Below are 26,000 nucleotides of genomic sequence, written 5' to 3'. Positions count from 1 at the left end.
CAGCGTGACCCGATCTTCCCCTCCCCCTGGCTAAGTGAACCCAGTCCAGTTTGCATCTGTTCTTAATCTAATCACTAAAGGTTCAATTGCGAGAAGGAACAATAGGGCTGAAAAGGGGCAGCCCTGTTTGGTCCCACGACCCAGCGGGAACATCCCAAATGATCTCCCATTAACTTTCACAGATGCTTCGGGAAGAGTATAGAGGAGTTTGACCCAGGACATGAAGCCTTGCCCGAATTCCACCCGTCTCATTATCTCCCACAGAGCATCCCACCCCACCGAATCAAATGCCTTCTCGAAATCGACAGCTAGGAGTGCCAATAGGTCTGGTATCTCAGAGGCCATGTCTAGGGCCATCTGTACCCTACGTAAGTTAATTTGAGTGGATTTACCTGGCAGAAGCCGCACTGGGTGGATCAGGGTGTCGATCACCACAAGCATTCTGTTAGCCAGTATTCGGGCCAATATTTTTGCTTCCCCATTGTTAGGGAGAATTCTCATTCTATGGCTAATTTCCCTCACCTAGTGAATCCCCCAGCAGCTTTGCTGGATTTCTGGAGTTTACTTTTTCCACTTGGTAAGAGTGTGAGCCTTTTTCCCACTCTTACATGTGTTTTGCCATGTGTATTTCTACTGTTTGTGTGATAGTGGGTTCTGGAGGACACCACTCCATGAACTCCACTTTTTAAGTGTGTTACACAGCACCTTCCGTGTAGTAACACAGGGTTGTCTTTGAGACTTCCCACTGACTCCATTTTTCTGGGGCTGACTACTGTCCTCCAAAAAACAGGTAAAGTTGCCATTTACTTTACATAGTCATTTAAAACTACAGACCCAGTACACCCCCATCTTACATGGAGTACTGGAAGGGGTTAACTCCTATCCCTTTTGTCTGTGCCTCTCTGAGCTTTGTTTTGCTCTTTTAACATTAAGACTTGGCTGGTGGCAGTGGTATCTACCCTAACTTTTCTACCACGATTATATTATATAAACGTGGTACTGTTCCAGGCGATCATATTAGCCTCGAACATAAACCTGCTTGACCAAATGCTCTTTCTTTTGGCTCTGGTCGTGTTTATTCACCATTTCTTTTTGTTAAAGTCCTTCTTGTGTTTTACTTTGCGCGGTAAACCAGGTTTGCCTTCTTTGTTCACTGTCTTTTGGCAAGGCTTCCCTCAAGAAGCCCTCCTTTTGGCACCTGGGTGTCTAGGTGGGCTGAATGTGAGGGAGGGGTGTAGTCACCCCCTGCACAGGGTATACTTGGAAACCTAAGTTGCACTTTGTCATGATTGGCTGAGGTGGTTGTCCGGGCCGGACAAACCCACTGCTGGGTGATTGACAGCCAGGCTGTGTGAATGTGGGATTTTCACATAAAAGGCAGGACTCTTGGGCTGGAAGTCAGAGTCGCCACTGGAACTGCAAGGAACCGAAGATAAGCGGAGAAGACGACGGCTGCTGCAACTACTGAGTCCCGGTGGAGCCCTGCTGCAGTCCTGAGCTATCTACCCTTCAAAGACAAGAGAAGATCCAGAACTTGTTGGGATCAACCAGCTCATCTTCCACAGGCAGAGGATCCTCTTCTTGGTCAAAATCGCTGCACACAGCTGTAGTGGTCCGGATAGCCACCTGAAGAGCCTCTCCTGTTTTTAAAGGAGAGCACATTTTATTCACTGTTGCTTTTGCTGCTGCTGGCCTCATCCCTGAGTAGTGCAGATCGTTCCAGACATCATCCTCCTTGTCCCCACGACTGAAGCCACAGGAACCGCGAGTCTGCAGGAACTACCAGGAACAAATGCCGCAGCACCAGCTCTTCTTCACTTGAATAAGGTACTGTGTCCGACCGCGAGGAACTAGGGTGAACCCCTGTATCCTCACCAAAGGCTTGCCCTTATCTTTCTTCCCTCTTATAACTTTTGCTTCCTCTTTTGATAATATCCAAGTATTCCTGGCAATCTCGAATCGTGAACTGTACTACCCGTGTGATCCTTGACAACAGGAACCCTGTTCCACTTGACAATGGCGCAGGTCTATTGACTTTTATTCACTTGTAGGAAAGTGTCCTCTGATTCCATCTGCCTTGACAAAAGTATTGCCTACGATTTTTATCCCCAGCTCTCTTGTGTTGATTCATGTGCTAAGTGTATTTTAACTCCGGTGACTTTCTTTCCGTGGGTACACGTATCTTTAGTACGACCGAACTGTCATTACTGTCAAAAAGTGATCGCATCTGTCCCCCCGGTAACGTCTTTGTTTCCAAAGACCGGTCTGTCAAAACCAATGGTACTTACCTTGAATTGTGCTGCACAAAGTGAATTGGTTGTGTGTAGTGTATTTTTTGTGTGATTTTAAAGTAATAGAAGTGAAGTGTTTTACGAACAGATGGTCTAGAAATAAATGTACTTTTACTTTTCAACCAAAAACCTTGAGTCAGTGTTTGCTTGAGTCACAGTAATTGTAGTCCTTTGTGTAATCTCTACTACTGCTCATTTGCTCTTGAAATAAGTCTGGGTGCTCCGCTACTGCTATCACTTTAACAGTGTAGTACAGGCTTGTACCAAAGGTGAACTTGTATTGTCACTTGTAGTCTAAATTGTGTGTAGTGGTCCCTAAGGGCACTGCACAGGATTCTGCCTAACACCCATTTGTTAATGATGTGGGCCTATATGAGGCACAGCGGTCCGGGGGTTTCCCGGTCTTGGGAATTACCAAAATGCATGTCCTTCGGAGGTCCAGGGGGAGCATGCCCTGCTCTCTACTACAGAGGAACATGCGGTGCATGTGCCTCAGCGGTGTCCCGCCCAGCCATTTCCATATCTCCACTGGGAAACCATTAGGGCCAGGAGTCTTCCCCGATAGCAGCTGCATCAATGCTTCCCCAACCTCCTCCTCAGTGATTTCGGCATCAAGCTGCTCAGCCTGTTGCCTAGAGACCCGAGGGATTATGATCGAATCGAGGAAGTTCGAGGTATCCGCTATGGGTTCCCTCGCTGTGAGGGGGTAGGGGGTAGTGTTCAATCGTTCATAGTAATTGGCAAACGCCTGCACAATATCAGACTCTCTGCCTCAACGACCTCTTTAGTGTGTTGCGTACGTTGGGCGGCTACCAAGGAGATTGCTTCCCCGCGTAGGACCATTTTGTAAATTTCCCATGTCGTGATTGGGCAGTCCAGCGACCCTTCATTGAGATCAAAATGAATGGGTAATCTTTGAAGGTTTTTTCCTTCGAATTTGGTAGGATAAGTGGTAAAATTTAAAAGATAGATGGGGTAGGGTAAGGGTATAGGATAAGGTAGGGGGAATTTGGGTGTGGGGGGGATTCCCACCGCATAATAAAAAAAGCATTTGAAGAAACACATTTGAAGATTTCTCTATTAAAGGAAATGGATTCAGTGAAATCACATACATCTGGGCTCACTGTACCTGGAACCAGAGATGTTTGGGTATGACGTGGTCCAGGTTATGGGCGTCATTTGTACCCAGTCTGCCCTTTGAGTAAAGCTTCTTTGTTGATCGCCGGGCTTCCACACCTGCTTGCGTGGGTACCCGCCTTTGATGATCGGGAGTGGCGGCCATATTGTCTCGTGTCGCCGCCATTTTGCCTGTGCTTTCAGCATGTGGACCTGAAGCCGGCGTGTTCCTGGGCTCGGCCTGCATGTCTGCACCGGCTGTGGCACGGCCTGCACTTCAGGTGTACAACAGGTAGGCTGTGCGGCCTCAGCCTTCAGGCCGGCAGTGCTGGCCGTGCTTATAGGCGCCCCCTTGGGCAAGGCCCCTCAGAGTCCCGGTAGTAGTAGAGCTCGAAGGCCCCTCGGCTGTGGAACTGGAAGGGCCCCTGGACCCCCTTAGCCATGAGGCCGGTAGCTGTCACCCTCACCTGGTCTTCACGGGGGCGTAGCACGTAGTCGTATGACCGATATCTGTACTGGCGTAGTTTTGATGGTATGATGGTGTCCTCTCCCCTGTTATCTCCCCAGGAGGCGTTAGCCTGCAATGTTGAAACAAGATGTTAGCTAAAGAATGGGTTGGATTGGTCCCACTACCTGCAACCTCCTGATGCCCGACTCCTCTCCTGCTCACCTTTGAGTTTGGTGAGGTCGGCTCCCCGTCCTGCTTGACCTTCAGCAGGAGCGCAGTAGGCTCAGTCTTTCTCTGGGCACAGTTACTTCACTCTTCCAGAGTGGCTGTTGCTGTGTTTCGAGAAAGGTTTAAACGTGTTCTGTCTTTTTTGCAGACGCGTTTTCGTGCAGAAGTCTAGAAGAAGAATTGACTCTCCTAGGATGCTGAACTGGTTGCCTCCAGGTGAGTATTAGCGCGGATGAGTGGCGCTGGATGGCTGAACAATTGTTTGTTTTGTATTGTGCGCGACTAACCTGCTGTTTTCTGTTCCCTTTTTGCAGGCGCGGCCCGGCCCCAAGATGAAGAATGGAAGAACCGCTCCGAAGTAACCCGGAGGAATGCAGAATCCTGGCCCAGTATTGGATGCCTGCGCGGAAGTGCTTTACCAACAGGGGCGGCGGTCAGAAGACCAGCTGGAGACGAGACCGATGGACGGAATTGCAGGTAAGGCCTTTGTCGCTGTAGTAACACCTGTTCTTCTTTTCTTCTTCCAGGCACCGATAGATGGAAATCACAGACGGGCGTGGCTATAGAAACTCTAAGACAGAGCAGACACGGTGAGCGTTACGCTGCAGGAGTACAGAATAACGCGAAGTGTGTTCTGCTTGAGGGGGTGTCTTAAATAGCCTTGCAAGGAGTTCCAGGTAAAGTAGTCCCTTTAACACACCATGTCTCTCAGGAAAAGTAGTCCCTCTGCCACACCCTGGATATACAGACGGCTCAGCCTCATTAGGCAGATTAAGTAGTTGCATAAGTTCAGCCCATTTCATGAGCCTGGTGCCAACGGCGCCAGACTGAGTCCATGAGGCTGAGGGGCACTTCCTTAGGGCCTGACAAGTCCTTCTGGGTGACGGGGACTGGGGTGGGCCCAACAGTTCCAGGGGTTTTAGAGCACGCAGCATGACAGTAGCTGCGCAAGCCTCAGTGCTTCCTGAGCCGGTGCATGGCCGGATTGACCCCTCCGACCAGAAGGCTTCCCCAGGACGGAGTCACCTCTGTGAGGTGGTTTGGCAAATAAGGCACCTACCTTCTTTGTCTTCCACCGGACGTAGTTCTTGACGTTCTGTGGAGGAGTCCTGTTGAACAGCTCTCTCCAACGCGCAAGGCAGTGTTTAAGCGACCTGGGCGTGAGTGCGTCGCACACAGAGCACAAGGCTCATCCGTGGTCTTCACTAAGGCACTGGAGACAGAGCATATGCAGATCTGCTTTGGGGATGGAACCGTCGCACGACTGACCTGCTGAAGCCTGTCGAGGCTGATATGCGCCAGGGACAAACAAGGGCACCAGTCGATGGTGTTCCCAGATCTGCAAAAGAAAAGATTTTGGGGAAAGTGTATGGAATTAAGAGGCTTGAGGCCTCATCCAGGCGCGCTGGTGGTAGGGGTCCGTTCCCACTGACGTGGAAAAGGGGACTGGGGTGTGGCACCGGTGGGCTGGGTTAAGGTAGGCCATGCTCCCGGTGCCGCGCCCCAGCAAATTTAAAGGGGAAATGTCTTTATGGTGAAAAAAAAAAGGGTCTGTGCACGTCCCTTGCGAGGGACGCTCATACAGGATGGAGAAGAGGGGATGGGACGTAGGAGTAAAGCAAGGCTCTGTAAAACAGAGTCATCTGTGTTTTAGAGGTTTAGTGGTCTGCCTCAAGCACCAGCATGCTCAGACATTGCTCTCCCTATACCAATCACTCAGTATCTGTGTAAGTGAAGACATTTGCTTTCATTCCTTATGCGGCACCCTGGATCGTTTGGACAGCTGTTCGGCCTTCCAAAAAGGACGGTGCTACCTCACCATACAATTTTAACAAATTAAATTTCAGCTTTGTTCAATAAAACGTGCCCAATACTCCGATTTGTTGTGGGTGTTATCCCCAAGCTTTCCTTTCTGCAGACTGCAACTCCTCCAATGGACTACTCCTCCCTTGGTGGACTGGAGCCAGGCCGCATGTTCTATGTATTGGCACCACACCACTACAGCCCTGTCGATCCGTTCCGTCGCTCGCTGTCTTAAAAGCGGAGATCCAGCCCTCCCTTCATCACTACTGAGGTAGGGGGTTGAGCAGATATCCAGATAGCAGGACATCAGGGACAGTCCTGGGTCAGCGGGGCTAGGAGCCACAAATATTTAAAAGTTGCTCTCAGTTGCTGGAGCTCCAACAGAAAGTAGCCATCTTCGGAGCGTCTCAACACCGCCCAGCTAACAATCTACCTTAAAAGTGGAGGAGACTACTGATCTCATGTCAGAGCTGAACAGAGTAACCTTGTGGCTAAGAAAAGATTTCCCGAGCTGACTGCATCAGGGGGACATTTCAGAAAATTAGGAATCTGTGGGAGGAACGGGCCCATTAGAGAAACGCCTGTCAGTGACTAAGACCTGCCTCAAGCTAGCCTTGCCTGTGCAGATGCTCATGAGATTCAAATTAAGATGGAGTAATTGGAGTCAGGACCTTAGGTTCTTTCAGGTCATGCCATTTCATTGGGCTTGCTTTATCCCTCCTTCGGTGCACCGTTACCTTAAGCCCAACCTTTTTGAGTTGGCTACCATCCCCAATAGAGGTTCCCCCAAAACTTCCGCTTGAAAATAAAGGCTTTGAAATAACTTAAATTGTTATGTTATCCAAAGTGACATGTGATACGAGGCATCAGAGCCCTTTGACATGTTCAATTTACAAGTCTATAATCTCCAGTGTGGGGATATTTTAAAAAGCCATTTATAATATTATCCAATAAAATATTGCTTCTGCCTTCATACAGTACCCCACACATGTAACCCAATGTTCAGCAGCACCAAACAACGAAGCAAAAAATAAAAAGTTTTACAAGAGCCATCTATACCTTCAATGCGTTTCTTCAACCGCTGGCAACCTCTTTCGTATGCTCGTCGCCTCAGTCTTTCCTCACCAGTCTCATCCTTCACTTCCTTATTCTCTTTACCCTATGGTTGACAGTTCAGATGTAAAACTCAGTACAAAAAAGCTTAGACTGAAGACAAATAATGTTTTTGCAAACGTTTGCATTACACAGAAAATGTGTGTAACATTAAAAATCAAAGATGGTTGTATTCAATATTAGTTTAAGCTGAATATATTTTGTTTTCAAAATGTTGTATCCTTCTACCACTAGGTTACATTAGTGCATACTATTCCACCTGGCTAACTGCAGAGGAATACTGCATATTCACAGTTTACCTAAAGTCTCCTTGGACTGAAGTAAAGCAGAGGTACAGTGTTCCTTCGCTTATTGACATGGTGATTCTAACCGTGCTGCAGTAGCAAACCTCTTAGCTCTAGAGAGCCTCACTGAGCTTGGCTTTAGGCGCAAGACAACAGAGGAGCTGCACCAGAAGTAAGGGGGTGGAAAGGTGAAGGGGTGGGGGACGTGGTGTACAGACAGCTAAGTGAAGAGGCAGAAACATTGGAACGAGCAGTAAGAGTGGCAAGACCTGAGTTTTCTTTTAACAATGCTTGGGGAAGATGGCAAATGAGTGAAAAGTGAGGGATTGTGGCAGAAGCCCAGGTATGTTTTGCTGTTGGAGATAAGTGGGAAGGGAGGAGGGTGCCCATCCATGTTACATATGCTTGCCTCATACCTCTCTTCTCCGTCATGAGCAATGCTGATCCATGTGAGCAGTGGAGAGGTTGGGAAAAGGTGAAAACGATAAGCCGGTGAGGGACCATTCACAGCATGAATTTTTAGATGGGCAACTATTACAACAATTAGGCAGCAGGGGGCATTTTTCTTTGGGTTTCCAAGTGATATGACCTAATTGAACATAGGTTTAGCTCTCGTCTAACAGAGGACACTTGGAATCCCTTAAAAGAGCATATCCCTGTTGATAGTTATCCATCTGCAATTCTAAATTTCTCACCACCTTTGTCAAAAAGAAGTTACTTAACTTTTGAAATGTTCTTTCTGATGGCCGTTCCTGCCATGGATTCCTCCTCTTTGATATCTCCCAGCGCAGATCCTCTTCAGAAACATTTCTGCTACTAGTGGGTGCAGCGCGGCTCCGCCTGATGCCTCTACACACAGGACGTTGGAGCTAGTATATATAGAAGCGCTGCACCTGTGACCTCAGTTCCACCCTTTATCTCTAGCACTCCGATGCTGAGGGGCTGCAGAACTCGGATGTACTAGCTTTCCGCTAAGAGCAGGTAGGGAGGGTGATGAGGAATCCGTGAGAGGAACGTCCGTCTGACAACAGATTACTGAGAGTCAAGTAATTTGTTAATCCAATGACCTGGAGGAGGGAGGAGAGCAAGGAAATTCCCTAAACCAGAAGACTTTGAAGGACAGCTCTGCCAAATCGAGCATCCTGACTCAACATAGAATCCAAGCAGTAATGCTTAGCAAACGTGTGAATGGAAGCCCACTTAGCCACGTACCAAATATCTAGAACAGACACTACACGTTGCAGAGCAGAGGTGGAATCCAGCCCTCTGGTGGCCATATCGTAGCATTCAGAGATTCAGAGAATGATCCATTAAGACAGGGTTTCTGGTAACAGCACTGCCAGCTCGGGCACCAAAGTAACCAACTAAAAGTTGTTATTTAATCCTGTTTTTTCTTGTCCAAGAGATGTAGAACTTGAGGGCCTCCACTGGATCCAGCCGATGGAAACGCTCCTCTACCTTAGAAGGATGAGGCGAAGAAGACTAGCAGATGGAAATCAGAGACCACCTTTGGAAGGAAGGAGGGAGGGTCAAACTCTCAATGTTGCCTTCTCTTTGGATAATACCAAGTAGTGAGGATTAACAGAGAAGAGTTTGGAGCTCACTCACCAGTCTGGTGTAAGTGATAGCAACCAGGAAAATCACCTTAAGGGTGATCATCCTTCAAGATCAAGAATTAAGGGGCTCAATCAGAGCACCCATTAGAAACATCAACACTAAATGTAAATCCCACGCCGGAATAACAAACTAGCGTGGGTGAAGTGTGAAATTTGGCCTCCTACTGGAGTGGCATGGGAGGGGACCTGTAGCAGTGCGTCATTGTTTGGGAGGGGTGGGGCCTCTCCCAGGTGAGGTTCTGCCTCTTCCTCCAGACCTTTTATTCCTCTTTGAAAACGAGAAGAGGAGGTTTGTCCTTGCAATGTGCCCCAAGAAGAAAACTGTCTGCCCCGAGTATACCCAGATGCGCGTTGGGAACCCTGACCCCAAAACCTTCCGGAGTTTGAGGAGCCCTGTTGTACATAGGGCTTCTTTGTCAACTGGCCGTGGGATTTTAAGAGTGTCATACTCCTCCTTTGCAATCTTGAGGGCACCTTCGACAGCCTTACCGAAAAGTACATTAGGCTCCACCGGCATGGTAAAGGAGGGTGGCCTGTGTATCTAGCTCAAAACTAGACTGAGCCAGGCGCGTCAATTGATGAGCGTGCCATCTGCGATGATGCAGCCTGCATTGTCTGCTGCATCAAGATTATTTTTGAGGATGCAGTTTGATAACTGCTTGTCCTCTGCAATAGTTCTTAATAATTGTGCCTTTAGGGGTTCTGGAACGGCTTCAATCTGATGTTCCAGGTCATCCCACTTGTGGCAGCCGTAACTAGCTAGAAGCGTAGTGTTGTTAGGGATTCTGGCTTGAGATGCCATGGAGAAGGCAACCTTTCTCCCAAAAGCATAGATTTTCTTCCTTTCCTTGTTTGGCCGGGCTTCAGCTGATGCCAGGGGAGTGCCATCGCTCTTTCTGGTAGTGGTGACCACCAGTGCATCCGGTTTTAGCGGACGCCTAATATACAGAGGGTCAGCGGGCGCTGGCCTGAACAGTTTCTCTATTCTGGGATTAACCGTCCTGGTGAGATTGGGCACAAGTAGGGAGAGCTATATATGCCTTTGTACAGACTAATAGCGGGTTAAACTGAGTGGCTGACTTTGTCTCCCAGAATGTCATCCACAAAGTCCTTGTCTACTTGTGCCTCTTGGGTGTCAATATTAAAAAGTGTTTGGCAGCCTTCAGCTCCCGTTGACAACCAACTATTGTAGTTGGTTGTCAACGGGAGAATATGCTACATGCTGGACTTGGTGGTCAGGCGACTGGATGACCTAGATGATATCATCATCGTAGTATTGATCCTGACTATAAAGGTCCACTTGAGAGCCGCGGTCTTGAGACACTCAGGGTTCCATATCATACATGTCCGGAGAGTGGTCTTGGTAGGTCAAGGCTGAGGGGCCTAGCACAGAGGTGCTAGGCTGTGACTCAAGACAAGGTTTTCTGGCATGGGGTTGGTGTGCTGAGGCCCTGGTTGTGAGGCAACTCTACGGGACATTAGTACTTCTGGATGCCTGTCCATGAAGTCAACAAAGCACGACATCCTCTTTAAAATTTGATTAAATTGTTCACATGAAGGTGGGAAGCCTGATATGTCAGGGGTGGGTTGGGAGGGAGCTTAGTCCATGTGGTGCATATCCCTTGAGAGTTTGTCCACAGGGGCATGGGGGGGGGGGGGGAATGCACATCCTGGGTGCTCTTGGTGGACAAAGGCGTTGACAATTTGGACTTTTTGGTGACTTAGCTTTTAACAGGGTAGCACAGATGAACAAGTTACTTCTTACCTTGTAACATTCTTTCGACGGGATGTTCCTCAGACGTATTCCATATCTTTGATAATACGTTTCCAGCTTGCTGGCCTCGGAAATTTTTTCTGTAGAGGGCGCTGCGCATCGACGTCCGCCGAGTCGATGTCAATCAACGGCCACCGTATCGGCGCCGACGTCACCATGCCCATAAATAGCCACGCGTGGCGTCCGTTGCTCAGTTCCGTTTTGTAGCATAAGAAAAGTCATGCCTGAATTGGCTATTGACCTTGAAGGAGCATAAGCTACAACCACAAGGGAAGTATTACTGCGGGGATGAATGGGAGGGGCGATGAGGAATACGTCGGAGGAACATCCTGTCGAAAGAACGTTACAAGTTAAGAAGTAACTTGTTCTTCGAAGGGATTGTGTCCTCCGACGTATTCCTCATTTTTGATAGACTCCCATAGCAGTGGCATGTAATTGGAGGTGGGAGTAAGAATGTTATGTATCCCTTTAGGGATGGACCGAATGTAATACGGCCTTGCCAGTTCTGGTCTCTTGACTAGTGGAGGAATCCAGATTGTAAATTGTAAAATTTTGTGAATGTATGTGCGGATGACCATGTGGCAGCCGCACATATGTCTCTAACCGGTACAGCTCTTTGAAGAGCCGAAGAGGCTGCGATACCCCTGGTTGAATGAGCCCTAAGATTTTGGGGTGGCTCTTTCTCTGCCAGTTTGTAACATTCCAGAATGGCCAAAATAATCCACCTGGAAATTGTTTGTTTTGTTATGGTTAGTCCCAACTTGTGACCTGAGTATCCTACAAACAGTTGGTCTGCTTGCCTGATCCTAGCCATTCTGCTGATGTAAAAGCTGAGCTCGCCTTGGGTCCAGCCTATGTAGCCTTTCTTCCTCTTTCCCCGGATGGGGAGGAGGGTAGAACCAAGGTAAGGTAATTTTCTGAGTAATATGAAATTCAGAAACCACCGCTGGGAGGAAATTAGGCTTCACCTGTAGGAAAACTTTGTCCTTCTGGAAAATTGTATGTGGGGGTTTACAGGAGAGAGCTTGTAGCTCGCTCACCCTCCTAGCAGATGTTAGTGCTACCAATAGGACAGTTTTAAGCATGAGAAATCCAGCGAACAAGAGTGAAGTGATTCGAATGGAGTGCCCATTAGGAAGTTTAAGACTAAATTTGAGTCCCATAAGGGAATTTGGAATGGTTTTGGAAGATAAACATTAGTTAATCCCTTGAGAAATTGTATCACTAGAGGTAGTTTGAAATAGGATGGTTCCTCCGCAGTGCGCTGGAAGATTGAAAGTGCTGCGAGATAGCCTTTTACAGTGCCAACGTGAAGGCCTGAGTTTGCCAAGTAGAGTAGAAAGGATAACAACGTTGGTGTATCACATGAAAAAGGGTTGATATTCCCTTCTCTACACCAGCTGCAAAATTTGTTCCAACGGCAGCGGTATAAAGACTTTGTCGCTGGCCTTCTGGCCGAAAGCAACACCTCCATAACGTCATCAGGGAGATCCCAATCCTTGTACCTCACCCTTTCAGAAGCCAAGCGTGAAGGTTGAGGGTTCTGATGTCTGGATGGAGAACCTGACCTCCCTTCTGCGAGAGAAGATTCTCTTTGAGTGGAAGACGGATTGGAGGGCAGATGGACATATCTAGAAGGTCCGGGTACCACGTTCTCCTGGCCCAGTCCGGGGCAATTAGGATCATGGTTTTCCGGAATCTTCTCAACCTCCTGATCATTTGAGGAATAACAGGGACTGGTGGAAACGCGTAGAGGAGTGAAAACTCCCAGTCCCCTACAAACGCGTCTCCTAGAGCTCCTCTCGGGGGAAATTCCCTTGAACAGAACAGATCGCACTTCTTGTTGGTGCTTGTGGCGAACAGATCCACCTGAGGGGTTCCCCAAAGGGCGAAGATCTCTTGTAGGACTTCCTGAGCTAGCTCCCACTCGTGGGAGACTGTGCTCTGCCTGCTCGGAGCGTCCGCTGTCAAATTCTTCTCTCCGGCTAGGTGGACTGCCGATAGAGAAATTCCTTCTCGAATTGCCCAAAACCAGAGCTCCATTGCCTCTCTGCACAGTGGCAGTGACCCTACGCCTCCTTTTTTGTTGAGGTAGTGCATGGCCACCGTGTTGTCCGTCATTATCAGGACATTTCTCCCATGTACTGATGGCAGGAAAGCTTTCAGCGCTAGTCTCATCGCTCTCAGCTCCAATAGGTTGATGTGTAGTCTGGAATCCGATGGAGACCAACGACCGCTGATGGTCAAGTCGTTGGCATGAGCTCCCCACCCCGTGAGTGAGGCGTCTCGGACTACTGTTCTCTCCGGCCATGGTTGCCAAAACAGTTCTCCTTTCAAGATGTTCTCTGGATAGGCCCACCATTGAAGGTCGCGGGCTACTTTGTCCGGAATCCGGAGGAGATCTGTCATTCTCCCTGAGAATTGCGACCACTGAGTTCGTAGTGCCCACTGAAGAGATCTCATTCTCAGGCGAGCCTCTGGCACAAGGAAGATGCAGGATGCCATGAGGCCTAGCAACCTCAAAAAGTCGAAGGCTGGGAGACGTTGGGCATTTTGAAACTTGTTGACCATCTGCAGAATATCTTGAGCCCTCACCTCTGGTGGCAAGGCTTTTCCCAGGGATGTGTCCAGGACCGCTCCAATGAATTGGAGTCTCTTTGGTGGTATCATCGGTGACTTCTTTAAATTGAGGGAGAAGCCCAGTTTGTGAAGGAAGTGGCAGACATAATCTAGCTGGGTCTGAGCTTGTTCCAAAGATACAGCCCTGATCAGCCAATCGTCTAGGTAGGGGTAGACGTGGATCCCTTCCCGCCTTAGACTCGCAGCTACTACCGACATTAGCTTGGTGAAGACCATCGGGGCGGAGGTCAGCCCAAATGGCAGAACTCGAAATTGATGAGTCGCCAATTGCGAACCTCAGGTATTTCCTGTGTTTGGGATGGATTGGCACATGCAAATAAGCATCCTGAAGGTCCAGAGATACCAGCCAGTCCTGGAGGGCCTGAAGGATCGGAGAGAGAGTTACCATCTTGAACTTGTCCTTCCTGAGGAACTTGTTCAATTCTCGGAAGTCCAGGATGGGACTCAGTCCTCCGTCCTTCTTTGGTATGAGAAAGTAGGGGGAGTACCAGACCTTGTTCCTGTCCGCTACAGGTACCGGTTCTATGGCACCTTTCTCTAGCAGGTCTAGAATTTCCTGCAAGAGGAGCGGATCTGGAACTTTTAGAGAGTTGTTCCCCGGTGGATGACTCTGAGGGATGTGTAGAAAGGGTAGGCAGTAACCCTGGGGAACTGTCTCCAATGCCCAAGCATCTGACGTTATAGCCTGCCATTCCGTCAGATGGTGAGTTAACCTGCCCCCTACAGGTGTCTTGTGTGGAAAGACCTGAGAGTGGTTTGGGGGCGGCTGATGCAGATGCCGAGGGTAAAGGGGCACCTGCTGCTGCTGCAGTCTTCGTACCTTTGACCCGTCCACCTCGGGTGGATCTTCGCCGGCTGTCCTCTGCCTTTCCCAAATGCGGAATAATAGCGAAAGGACTTTCCTCTCCCAGAGGTTCCTGAGGGGCGAAAAGGAGTTTGGCGGATAGCAGCTCCTAAGGATTTTGCTGCTGCTTTAGATGTCTGCAACTTTTCCAGACTGTCATCAGCCTTCTTTCCGAATAATGAAGAGCCGTCAAAGGGCATATTCAAAAGTCTGGCCTGTACATCTGGAGCGAAGCCAGACTTTCGCAACCACGCATGCCTGCGGATTGTTGTACTTGCCGCCATGGCCCTGCTGATACTGTCAGCGGAATCGATGCCAGTTTGAAGTGACTCGCACATGGCATCCTTGCCATCTTTAATTATGTTAAGGAAGGCTTCCTTCTCCTCTCCTTCGGGTATGCAGTCAGCCGCTGATGAAGCACACTCCCATAGTGTGTGACTGAATCTGGCGAGCGTACAGGTGGAGTTGATGGACTTCAACGCCATACTACAAGCAGAGAAGACTTTCTTTGCCATAGAATCGTACCTCTTGTCATCTCTATCCTGTGGGACAGTAGGGTAAGCGGTCCTGCTGCTTGATGAAGTTGCCGCTTGGACCACCAGACTCTCTGGAGTTGGGTGTTTCGATAAGTATTCAGGGTCAGCCGCAGCTACCCTATACTTGGCTGATAATCTTTTGTTGACAGCAGGGATAACTCCAGGAGTTTCCCAGTTAGATGCAATTTTTCTTTGTAAGGCTGTATGGAAGGGGACCACAGGATCCTCCTGTGGACCTTTGTCTAATATGTCTGTCAGGTCATCCTGTTGAAAAACAGGCGAAGGCGCAGGCCAACCCATGAATTCAATAATTCTTGCCATCAGGGTTCTATAGGGTGTTTCGGCATGTTCCCCTGGGTCTGGCTTAACAAAATCCACTTCTGGGGAAGTGTCCAGCTCACTTGCCTCATGTAATGACTCCTGTAGGTCTTTCAACCTTCTTTCCTCAGAGGTGAAATCCTCTGAAACAGGTAGTGTGGTCCTCTGCAACTCGAAGGTTTCCTGGTCAGAATCTTCCCCTTCTTCATAAATTGAAGATAATCCAGGGTACTCGGACCTCTGAAATGGTATAAAACCAATTTCTAAGGCAGAAGGAGCCGAATTCGTCATTATTGGGCAAGAAAACGTCGATGTCGTCAACGCCGATGTGACAGGCTTCGAAGGCGCCGAAAACGGCGTCGAGAAAACCGGAAGAGGCCTCGAAGAACTCGAAAGGATCGGGATCCTACTCGAGGACATCGACGACGGTCTCGGCGTCGTGTCGGAGGCTCTAGGAATCACCGTTGGCTGTGGAATAGCCGTGGTCTTCTCTTTCGTCGACGTCGATCGACCGATGCGTCGAAGAACCCTTCGACAACGGCGTCAATGGCGCCAATCCATGCTTCGAAGGAATCTTCGACGACGGCGAAGACTGTGCCTTCTTACCCGATGGCCAGTGGCGCTCTCGAGTGGAATGTTTCGCCGGGTACTGCGACTCGCAGCGTTTTGATTTTTTGGGTTTTTCACCCTGGGTATCACCCTCAGTTGTCTTCGAGGGGGACGAGGCCGCTTTTTTTGAAGACGCTTAACATTTTCTTCCTGAATTCCTCCCACTCAGCCTGAGAGCTGTGTTTTGTGGGGCAGGAGACCCTTTCTGGGGAAACAGAAGACGAGGAAGGGGATCTTCTTCGAGTGTCTTGATTTCGACGAATGGTGGGAGCTACTTCGAGATCTAGAATGGGAATGTTTTCGACGGCGAGGAGACAAATGCTTCGACTCGGCCGAAGAAACTTTCGAGGAGTTTTTGACTAACTTACCTCTCTCGAGCTTCCCCTTGCGCTCCTTCAAGGCTTTCGCCGTCATGGACATGCAGTCCTCACACTCCGAACAATGGTGCTTGGCTCCCAAGCACCACAAGCAGATCCTGTGTGGATCCGTTATCGACATTTTTTTACCGCCGTCTCGACATTTTTTGAAGCCGGATCGCGACGTTGTCGGTTCCGATGAAGATGCCATCGAGAACGAGTTGGTATATTTCGAGTAGATGTAGATTAGATTATCTGACTGAACTGAGCAATGATGTTCCGAGGCCCCACGATGCGCAGAAAAACGGAACTGAGCAACGGACGCCGCGCTTGGCTATTTATGGGCATGGTGACGTCGGCGCCAATACGGTGGCCGTCGAGGGACATCGTCTCGGCGGACGTTGACGCGCTGCGCCCTCTATAGAAAAAATTTCCGAGGCCAGCAAGCTGGAAACGTATTATCAAAGATGAGGAATACGTCGGAGGACACAATCCCTTCAAAGTGTTTTTTTTATTAATTCTTGCATTTTCTGAATTTTTTTGGGGGACATTGATGTGCTTTTTGCCACCTGTTAATCAGTGTGCAAAAGGAGAGACTTGGGGTCCCGTTTCAGAGGCCTGTCGTGAGGCGAAAGCATACGCGATGGCCCATAGTACAGGAAAGGAATGTAGGCTTTTTCCGCAAAAACCGTGTGGGCCTCAACGCTCGACAGTTTCATCGAATGTCACCTGTGGGGGGCATGTGCTTTGTGTTCTTGTACTTGTGTGTGCTATGGCCGCCCGGTGTCATCTCTGTTAGGCAGAAACCTGTGCAGTTCCCTTAGGGAACACTGCAAAAGATTTAAGACTACAGGTGTTGGCAGTAAACCCACTTGGTAGCAGTCTGCACCACCCAGATTTACCTGGTAGCTGTGGCTGAGCAGTCAGACTTCCCTCAAGAAGAGTTAGGCAGTATGCAAAGTATACACAATAGGCACCCAGATACAATAATACAAGCAAACACTGACCAGAGCTTTGGTATCAAAGTAGATAATTATTTATTTAAAAACACACAGTTTGAAACTCTTATTGTAAAATATTCTACACACAGTTACTATTGTAATATATACACCCCTTTTTCCTTATCAGATAAGTCACAGTAAAACACCACTTCTTTTCATACAGAGGTGAGCGCTTAACTAGATTGCACTCCAATAAGTTTGTGAGAAAGGGAGGGAAAAAGACAGAATATGGAAAGGTACACCACTCTAAGATTCAGGAACACTATTAGCAAGGCAGGAGAGCAAAAGTCACTGGTGAGCCAAAGTCCAAAGGCTGGGCCCACTCTTAGAGAGAGCAGAGCACAAATGCGTCCAAGATCACACAGTTACACTAGGCTTAGAAAGTCTTGCAGAGGGTTCAAAAAGAGTTTAGAGAGGCTTAGGAAAGTTTAGCCAGGGTGTCCCAGGCTAACCCAGGTTCGAAAGCCGGGGACTAAATCTAACCCGTACAGTCGGTAGCAAGGGAAGCCAGGCGGGACACGGTACCTTAAGTGGGAAGGATCCTCCAGCGGTGGCAGTTGTTCTTGGTAGTGGGTGCAAGTTGCGTCGTCGTCCAGGGGAAGAGAAGATCTCGACTTGGAGGAAAGATGAAGGTCGTTGCACTACCAGGGCAGAAACCAGCCACGGAGTTTTCCGGTTAAAGGTGGTACCTTTGTTTCACGGTAAAACGTGGTATCCCGGTTGCCGGGGTGCTTGGCACGGGCAAGGCGGCCACGAGGTACGTCGGGAAAGCGAAAAGACGGTGAAACTGGTTATCCCCACCAGTCAAAGGAAGAAGACTCTCCGGGGGGAGATCTCCTCTGTCGTTGGGAAAAAGTGGTGAGGCAGTCCAGCAGGGCTCCACCGGTGGTGGTGTTGTGGCAGGTCGGCTCAGCTTCTCCCTCGTCGGATTCTTAGGTTGTGTGGCGACTTCTGAAGTTCCAGTCCCCAAAGCCCTGCTTTTATCCAGCAAACCCCCATCCACTCATCCTAGCTGTCACTCAAACATGCTAAGTGGTGAGCCGGCCGGCTCACCACTTGGGCCAATCAGGATGGAGTGCGACTTGAGTTGCCTAGGCAACTCAGTCCAGGGTGCCTAAATGTCCCTCCACCCCTCCTAAGTACCCCAGACAGAGTGGCACCACTTTGGAGGGCTTCCGTGGAGAAGCCCGCCAAAAAGTGGAACAAAGGGCTCGACTTGGGTTGGAGTCACAGAAGAGAACACAAACGCCATTGTATAATCAAGTTTTGGCAAAAAATACCAACCGGAGAATTAATATTAATTAAATAAACTGGCGGTATGTTCGAGGCTACCGTAAATAATTAAATAAAGATAGTAGCCTAAAACAATGGGAAATCCCATAGGAAAATATTCGCGGTTGAATATAAATAGTATCCACTGCCACCAGCCAAAACTCGATCAGGGGGGACGGAGACGTGCCCCCTCGACTAACAGACCCCGGGGCAATTGAATTGCCCCAGCCACTGGTCCACAATATGATGGTTTGTACTGGTTCTGTTCAGAATTTAAGACTAGTAAAGTCAAAGGTGACTTTACATGCCCTAGGAGACAGTAGTCAGTCCCAGGGTATGGAGTCTATACTGGGGGGTCACTATGACACCCCTGTGTTACTGCACGGAGGGTGCTGTGTAACACACATCACAAAAACACATGAAGCCCTATGGAGTAAAAGACCCCATTGCCCAATAAACACATCTAGATTCAAAGAAACACACTCAAATCATGCCCAAGAGTGAGGGTAAAAGAGTCTCACTCTTGGCAGTTGAAAAAAATAAACCCCAAAAATCCAGCAAAGCTGCTGGGGAACTCACTAGGTTAGGAAATTCAGCCTAAACAGAGAATTCTCCCTAACACTCTGCCACAGAGCCGCTGGCGTGCTTATTTAAGTCAGGGACCTGCACATGGGGTTCTGATGAAGCCTGCTCACCTTCGGTGTCACCAAGGACACTGAAACTGCCCTCACTGGAGTCCTCTGTAATGTTGATGGAGGCCTCGCCTGCATTGCGTGAGCGGCCCAGCGTTGGTGCATTGATCTTTGAGAGTTTTTGGTCGATAAAGTTTGCAGGACTTGCAAAGCTTTTCGGGGTGATCCCTAGGGTAATTGTAATTGCACACTCAGTGCGTATCCTTACACAGGAATTTTCGATTGCAGGTAGTGCAAAATGTAAAGGGAGTTTTGTCCATTATTATTTAAAAGGGCAGTGTGGCGAGGAAAAAGGAAAGGGGATGGCAAAATATGCATTTTCTAAAGAAGTCAATATGAAGAACCCCTCCCCCCATCATTTGGTCACAAAGGGGATAGAAATCGTTGGAGCCCCACGGATAGGTGACTTCTGGAAGATAACGTGTAGGAACATCGAGGGAACACGGGTGTGAAGGAGGAAGAAGATTGGGCATCACAATGCAGAGATAAGCGGTGGAGAAGCTTGAGTCTAAAAACGAAAGTGATTTCTCCCGACTCAGCGCTCTGTAACTGGGACGAGCATCACTGCTCCAGGGGTGGATCTGGGCCTGTGAGCGTCAGCTCAGACCACTGAGAGGTAGAAAGGTAGCGCTGGGATTCCGCTGCTAGAGGTTTGATATGAGTGGTGGCCGGCAGGTGCCCTCCCCACCCGAATTCGGATGAGGACGCGAGGAGGAGGAGTGGTTAACGGCGTCTGGGGGCATCTAACGCCAGATCGGCGGTGCCAGGGCCGAGCAGTGCAGGAGGACTGGAGCTTGGGGCCCCAGGAGAGATAGAGGACCAATGGGGCTGTTGAGAACAAGGTGGGGAGGCGCCCTCCTTCACGGAAGTGGTTCCACGAGCGACTGAAGGGCGCTGCTGGAGGACGGACAGGGGGGGCACCCATAGGCCCGGCTGGTGGAGTGAGATCACGGCCCAGTGCCTGTGAGTTAAGGTGTGGGCCCCCTGGCCAGGGGCGTGTGCCCGCCTTATAAGAAAAATCACTTTGAAAAACGTCAGGGAATTGGGGGTGAGCCCGGCGGGGGAAGGTGCGGGCAAGTCGCACGTGGTGCTCCTATGGTCTAATGAGGGCTGCTGAGCCTCATCGCAGGTGGATTGAACTGGGGCGCACCACATAGGGAGAGAACAGCCTGTGCCGAGAACCAGGAAGGAGTTGATCTATAGAGCTGCCCCTACAGAGAGCAATGGCCTAATTGGGGAGGAGGGGAGAGAGGGAGGGGAAGAGCGGGAGAGGGAAAGGGAGAGGGAATCGACAGGAGGCCCTGGTGAACTGTGAAGGTCGCCAGTGAATGGGGAGACGGCTCCAGGATGGTACTGCGAAGGTGTCCTGGAAGTACGGGTGCCCCTCCGTTGAAGAGAAGTGGGTGGCCCCTGGTGAAAGAAGGCTGGGTCAAGCCAGAATAGGGCCCCTGCCCGTCTTATGAACTGGAAGGCAAAATTGGAGCACTTTGAATATCCACTGAGTCAGTACTCGGATAAGGGAACTTCGGCACAGAACATGCAGGAAGGGGGGGGGGGGGGAGAGAGGAGACCCGGTGTCTACAAAGAGGGAAATTGCCTCATTATTGGATTAAATACGGGGGATGAGGCGGATATCGGAGGCAAAGTCGACAAAATTAACATTAGGATTGACAAGATGGGTGAGAGATTACAAACAGTGGAAAATAATCAGTCCCTCGAAACACTGGAAACTCAGATGGGCATGCGAATGGCAGAGCTAGAGAGAGGAGAAGGAGAAATTACCCTCAAGATGGATGACTAAGAACAGAGAAAGGAGAAAAAAAACTGATTTTTTGCAGTCCCAGATAAGGTGAGGATAGTTGGTGCAGTGACACAGGGAAGTGCAAAAATTACAGTCTTTTAAGACCTGTCCTCACTTACGTTGGCGAAGCGACTATGTGCACCCCTTCCGAAATGGTTGAACGGGAAGAGGGTAGATACAGATGCGGTTTTCCTTTCTCCATTTCCTTTACGGTAGAGAATTACAGCTATAACTGGTCACAGAAGGTGACATCCATAGGGTCACGGGCATATTGACCGGAGAAGGTGAATCCACACTCGAGAAAGGATCAAGGGGACCAGAAGACAGTGGTGTATAAAAGGGTCCAACTGGCGAAAGGTCCCCAGCTCGAGGAAATTTAGGAAGCTGAACACACCGTCAGCTGGGGGTACCGGAGGGCCCCTCTTTTCTTCCCCTTTGGTTCTGGAAGAAGGATAGACGTTTAGGTACTGTGCTTTCGTTGTAATGGGAGCACAGAAATGTATAGGGTGCTCTGGTGCGGGGGAGGAGTTTGGTTTCTTAATTTGGGGTGATGGTTCTATAAGGTGTTCGTGAATGGGGGAGTTCGGGGGAAACTGGGAGGGTTAGAGAAGGGGGACTGGGTTGAGGTTTGAGATGGGGGCTCTTTATTTGGACGAGAGTGGGGAGGTGACCCGGCAGATTGGGTCCTATTGGTGGTCAGGCACTCGAGCAGTGTTGACAACTAGGAGGGACTGGAAACTATGGGGGGGCGGGAGAGGAAGGGGCTGTTTGATAGTAGGGGTGCAAGGGGGTCTAGTATAAAAGATACACTGAGGAAGCTTTATATGACTATTGTGGTTCCCATTTGGAATGTGATGCGGAGAGGGCAACTGGGGATAGCAGAATCAGGATGGGAGGCCCGAACAGAGGGGGAAGGGGGACCACCTACAGATGTGTACATTAAATGTGAAGGGATTCAACTCGCCGACTAAGAGATCATGGGTGGCGAGAGAGTTTCGGAGGGTGGGGACGGATGTCCTCTTTCTACAGGAGACAAAGTTTTCCAGAGGAGAGGAAAGACCCATTCCCTCTGGTCTTCTTGGGCAGGTGTATTGGTGGACAGGGGATGCGAAAAAAGGAGGGGGTTGGTATTTTGCTACATAGGCGTCTGCGGATGGAGGAGACAAGGGTGTGGAAGAGTCAAGATGGAAGGGCTCCATTGGTGTCTGGACTTATAAAGGGTGTAAGATTCACCCTTACAACAATGTATGCCCCCAATCAGGGGCAACAAAAATTTGTCAAATCAATCTCGGGAAAGGTGTTGAGTAAGGGAGTGGGGCTTTTAACTGTAAGGTGGGACCTCAATATATGGGCGGATTTAAATATGGACAGACGTGTTATGGGGTCATCGGGTGAAGCAGCCCTTACAGTGGGAAAGGGATTGCAGTCATGTCTGGACTTGAATGACTTACATGTGTGGTGCGCCTTCCAACCCCCAGGAGAGGGGTTACACCTCTATTCCCCTCCCCCCCACAAACAGGGCTTATACACGCACTGATGATCTTTGCATCTCAAGAGATTTATGGGATGTTGCCCTGGGCTCAGAAATGCACTCGATTAGTTGGTTGGATCATGACATGTCTCCTTGGATTTGTCATGGTGAGGGGTGAGTCCTGGTACCTCGCTTTGGAGATATAATGAGTCTTTGTGAAATGATGTAATTTTCAGGGAGGAACTTGAGGGGTGAAATCAAAGAATATTTACATCTGAATGATACGGCGGAAGTGGAACAGGGCACGGTGTGGGATACAAATTGGAGGGGGGTACTGATTAGAGAAGGAGCTCGAAAAAAGAGGGAGAGGACTTTGCTGGAAAATAAACTGTGCAACAAGATCAGGGCTTTGGAGAAATTAATACAGACGTCGGAGGAGGGTTTCGGATAGTGGGTTGAGGAGGTGAGGGGTAAGAGGGAGGAACTGAGGTTAGTGGAGGAGGCCAAGAATCCAGAATCTTCAGTTTCTGAAACAGAAATACTATGAAAAGGGGATAAGGCTGACGCGCTCTTGGCGGCACGTCTACACAGTCAATTTGGAGACAAGGTAGGTGGGGATTCTGAAAAGTTTTGCCTCCTTTTATGAGGGGCTATATGAGAGAGGGAGACAGCCACACATGGAGGGTACACATACTTGAGGGGGATATCGCTACCAGTATTAACCCCCGAGGAGGCTGGGGGGGTGGACGCTCCTATCAATGGGGAGAAAGTACTAAATGCAATACAAGGCTTATAGCTAGGAAAGGCTCTAGGGGAGGATGGATATACGCCAGGCTTCTATATGTCTTTTGTGGGGCTACTAGTCCTGCACTTCGTCAAACTGTTTAACAATATCTTGGAGACTGGTCGAGCACCAGCCTCATTTGTGCAGGCTCTTATTTCAGTTATCCCTAAAGAGCGTCAGGACCCCCAAGTGTGCGGGCCGTATCTGCCTATTTCGCTGCTCAATGTGGACGCAAAGGTATTGACACAGGTCCTGGCGTCAAGACTAGAAGTTCATATGCCACGGCTGGTCCACTCAGACCAGGTGGGCTTTATAAGAGGGTGGCACGGTGCAGACATAATGAGGAAAACCTTCCACTTGATTGAATGGACCCGTGGGAAGGGAAGGCACCCCACACTCTTGTCAGTTGATGACATGATGTGATATATTTCATTTGTATCGCACTCGTACACAGGTGTTTCAGAGCGCGACTAGGCAAGGGAGGGGGAACAACATAACAACGATCTTACTAGGCCCAGTGACATTGAGAACATGCAAGTGCATGGGAAACGGAAAAGGGATAAAAGTGGATGGAAGGGGGAGAGTGGAAAGTGCAGAGCAGAGGAGAGCAGATAAATAATAAATAAAATAAAAAGAAAATGGAGGCAATAAACAGTGGTAGTGCAGCCAGCAAGTGGCTAGTGCTGTGCTTAAGGCAGCAGACTGGGTAAGTCTGATAAGTGCAGAAAATGAAGAGAAGGGGGGGTAGGGGGCTGTAAGGGTACATATACAGTCCACAATGCAAGGGGTGGCCAGGAGGCAGTGCAGGAGGGTGGCAGGGTGAGCACGTACCTGCGCCCAGGGGACATAGGGTGGCCAGGTGCACAGTGCCAAGAGAGAGCAGGGGAGAGGGGGGATTTAAGGCAGAAGCAAAGCGGAAGGTCTTGAGGTGCATCCGGAACTGGAGATGGTTCTCTTCAAGTTTTAGAGCGGCAGGGAGCTGTTCCAGAGGGAGGCCCCAGCTGAAGATGGAGATCGACCCCCAGCTCGTTTCATTGAAAAACAAATGACCAGGTGGGAGTTAGAGGTAGAGGTGTGAAGAGCTCGAGAGGGGAGGTATTTGCTGAGGGATAGCTGAAGGTATTTTGGACCCAGGCCCCAGAAAGCCTTGTGGATAAAGCAGAGGGTTTTGAATTTAATCCTTGCAGCCACTGGGAGACAATGGAGAGATTTCAGAGCTGGACAGATATGATCCCAGGGCTTGAAGCCAAGGACAAGTCTCGCAGTCCTGTTCTGGATAAGTTGCAGAGGGCGGAGAGAAGAGGAAGGTAGATTTAGAAAGAGGCTGTTACAATAGTCCAACCTAGAGAGAACCAGAGCCTGTGAGACAGTGAGCTTCTGAGGGAAGGAGAGGAAAGGCAGAATACCTCTGAGGAGGTTCAGTAGGAAGTTTGACTTTTTAGAGACCTCAGAGATATGGCCAGAGAAGGGAAGTGTGGAGACAAAGATGACCCAGAGGTTCTTAGCCTGGCAGGTAGGGGTAGGAGGAGGGCCAAGGGAGGCCAGCCAGACAGTGAGGGAAAAGGATGGAGATGGTGTGCCGATGAGGAGGATCTCAGTCTTGCTGGCATTCAGACAAAGATCATTGGCGGCAAACCAATCTTGAATGGCAGTTAGGCAGTCAGAGATGGGAGAGGAGGTGGCCAAGGGCAGCCGGAAAATGAGTTGAGTGTCATCAGCGTAACACTGGAAATTTGAGCAGAAAATGGCAATGCAGTGGGCAAGAGTTGCCAGGTATTGGTTGAAGAGCGAGGGTGAGAGGTTAGATCCCTGGGGAACCCCACAGGTATAGAGGAAGATAGATGATAGGAAGGACCCCAGCTGGATCTGGTAGGGTCGATCAGAGAGGTAAGAGGTCAGCCAGGCCAGAGCCTGATCAGTGATACCGAGGTTATCACGGAGACGGTTGAGCAGGATGGCATGGTTGACCGTGTCGAAGGCAGAAGAGCGATCAAGAAGGATGAGGACAGAGGGAATGTTAGAGTCCAGGCTGCAGAGCAGATCTTCACGGATGTTCAGGAGAGTAGTTTCCATGCTTCTGGCCGCTCAGAAGCCAGACTGGTGGTCATGGAGACAGCCAACAGAATCTGAATGAAGGTTCAGCTGTGTGCCAGCTTTTCAAGGAGTTTGCCCAGAAAGGGGATAATGGAAATTGGGCGATAGTTAGGAACGACCAGCTGTGGGTTTATTGAGAAGAGGATGCACAAGGGAGTGCTTCAGAGGGGAGGGGAGGGGAGGATCCTGAGGCAAAGGGGTGGTTGCAAAAATCGTCAAGGGCCGGAGCAAGGGTGTCAATGTGGTCCTTGATGGTTTTAGAGGAGCAGGGATGAACCTGTTTTTTTGACGAGGCTTTCATAGATCGGACTTGTCTAGCGACCTTGTGAGGGGAGAAAATAGGAAAGAATGAGAAGGACGGTGGTGGGAGTGTTTAAAAGGGGGTCTACAAGCACAGACTGAGCGGGAATAGGAGGGGCACGGGAGGAGAGGGTGGCCAGGATGCCCTGGGTTTTTTGAGATAAAGTGCGAGGCAAGGTCATTGCAGAGAGCCTGGGAGGCAGGAGGAGAGGTGGAGACTGCTGCAGGGTTGGCAAGCTCCGTGCAGATTTGAAAGAGTTCTGCCGAGTTGTTAGATGATGCAGAGAAGGCCTTCAACTGAGTGGACTGGCACTTCCTTACGGGAGTGCTCGTCAAGTGAGGTATAGCCGATAGATTGTTGCAAGGAATCATGGCATTATATTTAGACCCAAAGGCATGTATGGCAGCGAATGGTGGCTTCTCTCGTTAGTTTCGGCTGGCGCGGGGTACGAGACAGGGTTGTCCCCTTTCGCCAATCCCGTTTGCTCTTTATTTGGATCCTTTGGCTCAGAGGCTACGAGACGATCCGTGAGTGACTGGTATAGAGGTTGGGGGAGTGGATTATGAACTGTGACTCAATGGGGATGACATATTGCTGTACCTTAGGAA

The 26,000-nt window shown here is 49.5% G+C and overlaps 1 protein-coding gene across 5 annotated transcripts in view; it reads right to left on the bottom strand.

Annotated features, from left to right (window-relative positions):
* Nucleotides 1-26,000, bottom strand: part of RNF123 (ring finger protein 123) — a 3,033,138-nt gene that overhangs the window by 1,825,544 nt on the left and 1,181,594 nt on the right. For all 5 annotated transcript variants that reach the window (XM_069644183.1, XM_069644184.1, XM_069644185.1 and 2 more), the window contains exon 17: nt 6,946-7,045. In XM_069644183.1, the coding sequence (XP_069500284.1) occupies nt 6,946-7,045 (100 nt within the window). The remainder of the gene's footprint in view (nt 1-6,945; nt 7,046-26,000) is intronic.

This window comes from Ambystoma mexicanum, chromosome 2p (genome assembly GCF_040938575.1).
Source record: "Ambystoma mexicanum isolate Mex_15411 chromosome 2p, UKY_AmexF1_1, whole genome shotgun sequence".
NCBI lineage: Eukaryota > Metazoa > Chordata > Amphibia > Caudata > Ambystomatidae > Ambystoma > Ambystoma mexicanum.
Note: the sequence above shows the minus strand (reverse complement) of the source record. Positions and strands in the feature narration are given on the sequence as shown.